Source organism: Electrona antarctica (assembly GCF_951216825.1).
Source record: "Electrona antarctica genome assembly, chromosome: 13".
In the NCBI taxonomy this organism is placed as follows: Eukaryota; Metazoa; Chordata; class Actinopteri; order Myctophiformes; family Myctophidae; genus Electrona; species Electrona antarctica.
In genome coordinates this window covers 16,911,196-16,920,261 of record NC_136794.1, presented here as the reverse complement: position 1 = coordinate 16,920,261, position 9,066 = coordinate 16,911,196, and the positions used below count along the sequence as shown (strand labels likewise).

At 44.2% G+C, this 9,066-nt stretch overlaps 1 protein-coding gene across 4 annotated transcripts in view; it reads left to right on the top strand.

The window, feature by feature from the left end:
* Nucleotides 1-9,066, top strand: part of bcl9 (BCL9 transcription coactivator) — a 36,466-nt gene that overhangs the window by 9,359 nt on the left and 18,041 nt on the right. For 3 of the 4 annotated variants that reach the window (XM_079518956.1, XM_079518954.1, XM_079518955.1), the window contains exon 3: nt 4,687-5,232. In XM_079518956.1, coding sequence (XP_079375082.1) covers nt 4,940-5,232 — 293 coding nt within the window. In that variant the 5' untranslated portion in view covers nt 4,687-4,939. The remainder of the gene's footprint in view (nt 1-4,686; nt 5,233-9,066) is intronic. The other variant, XM_079518957.1, reaches the window with a different exon arrangement.

The following is a 9,066-nucleotide window of genomic DNA, read 5'->3' as shown; positions in this document are numbered from 1 at the left end:
GGTGTGTTTGTGTGTGTGTGTGTGTGTTAACTGTGCCTCTACAACACGGCCAGTCGGCCACGGGACGCACTCGCACGCATGTGTGTGTTAGAACTGTTAGAACATGTGTAACTTAGAACTAACTGTTGGAACATGTGTGTGTGTGTGTGTGTGTTAGAAGTTACTTTCAATCCACAGCGCATAACCCACACTGCACATATATTGGGTGCTCAGATCCTCAGTCGGGTATGGACTAGTGTAACTATAAAGACAATGAATACAAATTTAACATTTTGAAAAAAGAAACTATGAAAATGTTGGTCCTGCACTTTAAAGCCTGATGTTACTTACTTAAGCGCTCAAGTATTAATTAAACATGAGGCTAGACCAACTCATGAAATGACGAGGTTGTATTTCTTTGTATGTATCAGTCAGTTATTGTCAATAAAATGATGTACTAGAATCTTGCCGTCTAACGCCGCACGGCCCGAGTTGTTCTTTCTCCGTGCCACGTTTTTGTGTCTTTGGCCACTGACCGTGTTTTCTGTGCTGGGCAGGTTGTGTGTTGTTGTTACCCTGTGAATGTTGTGTGTCCGCTGTTCTCCTATATTCTCGGGCCAGCACATCACAGAAAGGGAAACCACAGAGCTGAATTGAAAACGCAGGGGTAGGGTCGGTGACGTATCGCGGCTTCGGAGCACGGGCATTGGCGGTGCCTAAGCATGCTCATCATGCGTCACGGTCTATGACTTGCCGAACTGAACTGCGCACGAAGTGTGCGCTCACAACTTGTTACCGCCTCAAATGAAACCATAGATATGGTCTATGTGTGATAAATGCCTTTTTGTCAGGTTACAGTAAATGTCAATATATACTTCAGTGTGTAATTGTTAGAAACAAAACGGATACTTTTAGGACATCATGTGGTGTCTTTGACCACGCAGCGCAGTTGGTTCCTAATGTGGAGCCCTTGGATGGAGACTACCGTCTATGTGTAATTAGATTTGAATTGCTACATGCAACTTGTGTGTTTGTGTAAGGAGATAGAAAGGCCCTTCTGTTTTGTGAGAGCTCCCATGTTGCATAGAGAGACCATGCGGTGCCTCGCAGCCGGCTGTGTGTCTGGGCATTGTCTTGCAGAAAAACACAGAGCAGGGATGGAAAATAGTGCTTTGGATATTGCACTGAACAAATAGTGGGTTAAAAAGAATTTCTCGAGATGGAGGCCGAGCAGACGGCGAGTGAGCGGGGAAGCGAGCGGGAGAGGGAGAGCTATACTCTGTTGTGGCTGAGCTGCAAAATGGGATTTGCATAAATAAGGCTGAAACATCAGCAGGCCCTTTACAGCCAACAGCAGGGCTAAGAGCAGGGAGGAGAGTATTTTGTGCATCTGCGTGTGTGTGCGCGTGCACGTGCGTGCACTGGCATCTGTTTTTTCTTTTTTTTTCTTTTTGTCAAGCCAAGGTTTGTCTTACAGTGTTGTGTCGTATTGGGAGGTGGAAGTTTCAAATTAGCAAAGTATCTTCGCAGCAAGGTCAGGGTTTCTCTCCTCCTGATGATCCCATACCTCTAAAAAGCTCCTAAGACACTTCACTGGCTTAAAGCCTCCGTCTCCCCCATAAGAGTCTCTTTAGAAGGCTTTTGGGTGACGTAGAACCCAGGGAAGGTTCTGTTCTCTGCAGGCTGCCTTGACTGTTACATAAGCATGAGGCAAAGTGCCTCCCTCCCAGTACCACCCGTGTTGGAAAACCCAAATCTAATTGAATTGAACTATTTTCCCCCTCGTTTCATGTGGAGACCCATATTTATATCACAGGCAAAATACTCATTTTCAGCGGCTCATTATGCGGCCTTCCCATTTAACTTGGGCGAGCGAGCTGCAGCGCCTAATGTTTGGTATGATAGACAGCGCTGGCTCTTTTAATGGAGGTGGAGAGGTGTGTGTGTGTGTGTGTGTGTGTGTGTGTGTGTGTGTGTGTGTGTGTGTGTGTGTGTGTGTGTGTGTGTGTGTGTGTGTGTGTGTGTGTGTGTGTGTGTGTGTGTGTGTGTGTGTGTGTGTGTGTGTGTGTGTGTGTGTGTGTGTGTGTGTGTGTGTGTGTGTGTGTGTGTGTGTGTGTGTGTGTGTGTGTGTGTGTGTGTGTGCTGTAATTAGTGGGTGATTGACAGGTCCCACTGTATGTGTGCTCACATGCACACAATACATGAGTTTGTAACCTTGTACAGTATAGCCTATGCTGTGATGGTATACATTTGGCTGAATCCACTTGAGTTAACTAGTTAGGCTAGTTAACTAGGAGCTAAATGGACTATGTAGCTGATACTGATATTGGTTGTGTACTTATTCTTCTGTGTATCACATCCATCATTCACCATTTTTGTATGGTCAGTGTGTCTTAATATCTGTGTATCCTCTTCGTCTGGTGGTCTTTTGTATGGTCAGTGTGTCTTAATATCTGTGTATCCTCTTCGTCTGGTGGTCTTTTGTATGGTCAGTGTGTCTTAATATCTGTGTATCCTCTTCGTCTGGTGTTCTTTGCCAGTATTCTTCCATGTTGAGTAGAAAGCGTGATGGCTAATACATGTGGTAGGACGTGTTGCGTGCCAGAAATCTTCTATTTTGGGGGAGCCACAGCCATACATACGACAAATTATAAAATAGTTGGCTTACTCACTAAGATGTTTATTCAGTTGTTTTACTGGCAGCATCATTTTGACTTAAGTGGATCCTCATCAGGACTTGTTATCCAGCCCAGCACCTCACTCACACTGAACGTATTTTTCCACCTTCCACATCTCTTCCCCTTTCCCCCTTTGTTCTCCGTCTTTTCTTCTGCAGTTGAATCTGGATGATTAGCCAACAACGCAACACTCTGAAATCAACGTGTCCCCAATAATCTATTCACGTTCATGTTCAGTGTTTCTTATTTATTCTTTTGACGCATGTGTGCATGTATCAAAATGCTATAAATGCCCTATTTATACTTTTTAACTCACTCAGTGCCACAGGACGCCTTTGGACGCCTCCCCTTTAACATAGTTGCGTGACAATGTCGTGCAGAAGTACACTAACTGGCCAGTGCACAAGCTCAATATGCATCGAAGTGTGACTTAGGACCTTGTATCTAGATATAGTTTTTTCACCTGTAATGAAAATAAGCGACACCAGGTTGAATGTGGTTGTGGTTAAGTGTCTGTGGGTTCTATAAATATTTAACCAATGACAAGTTTTCGGGCCGACAGAGACAACATGGTATGCCCTTTACATGGCAATTTGAACCGCAGATCATTTCGGACCACATGCTCTGTACCTTTTCGTAGTTATTATTTTGCCTTTTATTCCGGATAGTGTAGAGACACAGAAACAATGGGCAGAGAGAGGATAGAAATGAAAGACAATGCAGAACAGTCTAATTCAAACTCAGGTCTTCACAATTTCAAGGAGCATAATAATATCTGGGACTTATATAGCGATTTTCTTAATACTCAAAGACGCTTTACATGTGTGGGGCCAGGGGGGGAACATAGGAAAAGGACAACTTTATTAAAATAAGAATAAAAACCAATATAAACAGTACATGTAACATGTAAAACATTTAAAATGGCCATATAGCATATGGTCTTTGCACTAACCAGCTGAGCAACTAGGCACCCCATGCTCTGTGGGGTTGCTCTGAAATTCAAAGTAATTTCAGTGCTGTTTCAGCATCCACGTTTCTTATTTCCAAAACAACTTAAATAATAAAAAATAATTATGGTTCCATATTGATCGGCTAGGTGTGAATTAGGTTATCCTGTGTAGACCATTTCCCAAACATTTCAGTTCGAGACCCAAGCTTATGAAAATGGTCAACAATAATCAGCACAGAAGACACTATGAATTAACCACTTGAGCGGCAGCCCTATTTTATCGCGAAATTAGCCAATCTACAAGCTCACAAGTCCTTTTTCTGAAAGAAATATTGTAGGAAACGCCAAAAAAAAGAGTCCGACCCACTGTTGAAACACAGGGAAACACTCGTAGACCAGTGAGAGATGAGCTCCACTGCTATTACTATCATAGTTAGAGTTTGTGTGTATTCGCCTGGTTCCCAGCAGCCCATGCAACCCCCACCTCCCAGGGGAACTCTGGAGCCAGTTACAATGTTAGAGCGTTTTGGAGGCGCTCCTAAATATTTTCAGGATGACAATATAAATCTGACTGACTTGTGCAGCTCTCTCAGACAGGATTCTCATGCAATTACCAGGGGAGCATGTTGTGTGTACTGTGTAGTACTACACACACACACACACACACACACACACACACACACACACACACACACACACACACACACACACAGAGAGAGAGAGCTTGGTTCAAGATTACAATACTTCCTCTTAATGCTTCTTCAATGTAGTTTTGATGTTCAACTAACTGCGTGCACACTTGTATGTGTGCACACGCGTGCACACATACTAGAAGCCATGCTTCTTGTATGCTTCTTCAATGTAGTTTTGATCATTCTTGCTGCATCAATCTACACTGCAAAATCAAGAGTATATATGTAAGTCTTGAGGCATTTTACACCCTCAAAGAGTTACATGAACACTCTGTATTTTACATTGAGGGACACCACGACCATACCATACTACTGTTTGGACACATGACTTGTGAGCTTTGTTATATTAACGAATGGTTATTCTCTGTCTTTTCTCTCCTCTCAACAGGGTGCCCAAGGGCTTTAAAAGCCCCTTGGGGAAACTTCACCCATAACGCACCGATCAAACAAACAAAAAAGACTCCTTTCCTATTGCTCTTTTCACTTACCTACTCTTTCTCTCTCTCACTCACACGCACACACACACTTGCGCACACACACTTGCGCACACACACACACACACACACACACACACACACACACACACACACACACACACACTTGCACGCACACCCACACACACAGACAAGGACATAGAGAGAATGTTGGAGGTCCAAGAGGAGAGGCCAGCGGCGGCGGGAGCAGCAGCGACACACTTCAACAAGAAGGAGCGAGGGAAGAAGGAACGAGACGAGGCCAAGGACGGACGGGCCAACCTTGGGAATATCGGGAATCCCGTCGCTGGCGCGGGCTCCAGGAACGTACGAGCCAAAGCGCCGCTCGCACACACGGGCAGCCCGCACCAGCTCATCACTCCACCCTGCTCTGTGGTGCTGGGAGCTCCATCCATGCACTCCACTAGACTGAAGAACTCCCCATCCGCCAACACACAGAGGTGAGTTTATTCATTCCACCATAGTCAGATTATACAACCTCACGTTGTGATTGGCTGAGAGGCTTTCTAATTAGTGGTCGACTGATACAGTATGGGTTTTAACTTTTTCCCAATAATGTCGGTTTGTACAGACCTGGGCAGCTGATGGCTGACACTGCTGTACAGTATATCATTCAGATAGTTGATTTGTTTTGAGGTGAGAGTAGAGCTTTATCAGTCCTGTCTTCATCAGCTGACGGCAGGTGCTGCCGTCTCTGCCCACTTGAGAATAGTTCTGCTAGCTGGCTATTGACGTTGTGCTACTGCTGGCTAACTTTGCACTGGCATGATCATGCATCACGTGTGTGTGCCAATGATGAAGAAAATGTAAATTGTAAATGTTCATGTAATGTGCTTAACAACAGCAGACCACAGGCTCACTCGCGTACTGTCCCACAGCCATGCCAAATGACAAATCTGATAAATGTTTTATGAGCCTGGCTCGTCAGGAGTTGGTATGTGGCCTGGGGACGCCCATAAAATAGTCTTTTGAGCCTTGTAAGTGAGTTTAGCTGGTTGATGGCATGCTAGCGACTTGCAATTCCAAACTAACGTTATTTGCATTTTCTCAATAACAGAAGACGTAATCTAATTATATTGTGTGATATTAAGATTTAAAGAGCCATTTGACGTAATGTCCAACTGCGTTTCTCTCTCTCCCTGTTACTTGCTCCCTCTCACTCTTCCATCTGCTTTCCCTCTACACGGCACTGTCACTGCTCTGTGCCGTGAGTGTCCCATATGTGGGATGGATAACTTGTACTCGAGTGACTACTTCCAAGCTATTGTCCCATATGCGGGGCGAATAGCCTCCTCTCCATTGGCTACTACCTTGCGGAAGGCAGCGTATTCTACAATCCGAAATACTGTACACAGCAGCAACACAAAGTAATCGGCAGATCAATGTAGACCAGCGGCACCCCCACCAGTAGCCGTGTCTGCTTATTCTAAGCGATTTTGGGTTTGTCTTTCTGTAATGTTGCTTGAAATATTGGCAGTTGCAGGTTGCGTTTTTTTGGGGGCTTTTTCCTAGTGTGTGTACAAGTGTAGTTGCTTATTTGGGCTTCCTACCTAATGTTGTTTAAACCATTGGTTCTCAAACATATTCATGTCAAGGGTGTATTTGGTGCAAAGCAGATATACAAGCTCACAACACGCCGCATCGTAATCTGCTATTGGTAGCCAATAGTGCTCATTTGGCCTAGTAACATCTTTTTAGGCTTGTTTTCATAGACCTGGTTGCTTATTTCTCTCGCAACACTGATCCCCACCTGAAAACAAAAGGCAAGTACACACATCTCAGAACTTCTTGAAATTCATCATGAGAGATGGCCATGCCTCTGCAAATCAAGCTTATTGCTATGGTTCTGTTAACATTAGACCCTAAACATAAATGATAACGGTTCCACCAAAGAGAAAATGAAGCCCCGCCAATAAATCAGCACAGAAGAATTATCAACGTGGTATTGAGGAGCGCATATTTCTTTTTTTTTGTAAACATTTCAGCCAAGAAATGGGAGCCTTCTGACTTCTGAGAGCTTCCTGAGCAAAGTTAATTACCTAAAAATTTCAAAAACGTCCAGGCCGACCTCTGTGTGACGCGTGTGTTACATTATACCATATAATAAAAGCAGGCCACAATAACAAATGAAAACCCTTATTACCAAGGGTGGGTGTGTGTGTCTGTCTGTCAGTGTGGTGGTGTTCCAGTTTTTTTCTTTTTTTTGTATATACGTTTATTTAACAGGGACAATACAAGTTTTGTAAAAACATGAAACCGTTGCGTTGTACATATAGGGTTTATAGCCATGGCTAATTTACAACCCCAGTCCCTGGTTAGGCCTTTCTATACAAATTTGAACTACCTATACTAAAAACAATCGTTTACAGTATGCATCTAATCTAATAATATAGATAGGAGTAGGTGAGCCGTCTGACTGTTATCTTATACATGAGTCATGACCGTGTTCAAGCAAAGCGCCATACGCAGAAACGGTATGTGCAGAAACCCCCTATGTGGTACATTTCCCCAATGTTGCCAGGAAAACGTTCCTCTGTTCCACAGCACCAACTTCAAGTATTGTAGAATTGTAGAATGGCAAAATCACAAGGGGGAGCACTAACATTCCACAGCAGCCACTCGGACGAGGCTGCATGCAGATGTGTCTGCAGAATTCGTTTCGTTTATCGAGCTCATGCGCTAATCGACCACTCTGCCAGCCGACCGATTGATCAGTGGACCCTGCCGATCACTCTGAACTTATCCACCTTGTTTCCAATACCTAACGGCAGCTGTGGCACCGGTGTGCTGATATTGGCACACCAGTGCCAATATCTCACGGTACAGCACTCTCTTGTAGTATTTCTTCATTTTAATTGTGAATTTTAATGGCGAGCAGCTTGCAGGTGGTTTCTGTAGCTATTTCTGTGTATTTCCAGGTTTCTGGGTAGAAAATAAATATTTGGCAACTCTCATGTTTGCTTATATGTGTTCGATTTCTGCGACGTGATGTAGGCATATCTAATTAATATTTCGTTTGATTCGTATTTTTTAGTTTGTTTTATATCGATTTGAATTATGGGCCCTGGTTTCCCTGTTCTTTCATTGTTGATGAGAAACCATCGAGAGACTCTGTCAGCAGACCAGAAAGGCTTGAACAACAGCGCCCGCTTCAAGTTTTCTGGTTTTCTGAACAGTGAACAACAACACACATCTATCGCCCGTATAGTAGTTTTTTCAAGTACAAGTCGTTTGTTCAAATGTAGTGTTTTATAGTATAGAAGTCATGCTGAAACAACAGTGACACGCTTGTAAGTAGGTTGCGCTCCAGGGAACGCAAGCTCCGGTGTTTGGATCTAGCAGTCATAGCCGAATGTGCCTCACAGCACGGATACTGATCTCTGGTGCCTTGTTTGTAAACAACGTATACGTTTTAGGGGTAAATATTCCATGAAGTTACGGAATCTGTATTCTTTTTACACCTGCAACAGCTAGTTTTAATTTTTGTTTTCAGAATTCGCATTGCCTACTGCCTAGGCTGCAGCGGTCCCAATATATTTTAGGCTGTGCACCCCCTGTTACCTCCTGGCCTAGCTGACGCACCCCCCAACGCTCAGTCTCGTTGTATTTGGCCGAAAATGATATTTAAATATTATTATGACAAATAATCACAGAATGTCACTGCACTGAGAGACATGCAGCTGCTGTATACTCCCACAGCTGCTCTATACATCTCCTTACAACAGTGTTTACTGGATTTTGCCGTTTGTGTTAAATAACACCATAAAACCACCATTAAAACCATCCCCCCTGGCCAGCCGGGGCGCCTGATGGAGGGGAAAGGAACTGGTTAGAATAACGTGTTCCTTCCACGCGCTACGTCCAACCAGGGAAACTCCCCCCTGTCAGGTGAAAAGGAGCAACTTGGACACTCAGGCATGAAGGAAGCATGAGTTCAAGTCTGTTGCTCTCCCCATGTCCCCCATATATGGGGACTAGGTTGGCAGAGGGTGTGTAGAGCCCAGGATCACATTAGATAATTGACACAGGGGTGAAAAATGGGTACAAAATCGTGGGATAAAAAATTATAAAAAAACACCATTACCGTTTTTTTGTATCCCAAAGTCATCGGGGTTTCGGGTCTCTCGAACATCATACCCCCTCACTCAGGCGACCCAGCCGGGGTGATCAAGTCCCGACTTACGTCCCAGTAGCTACCCTCGATCAGTCAGTTAGGGAAAGACCAAGGCCACACAATCCGTTGGAACTACTCCAGAACTACTCTGCCAGGGCTG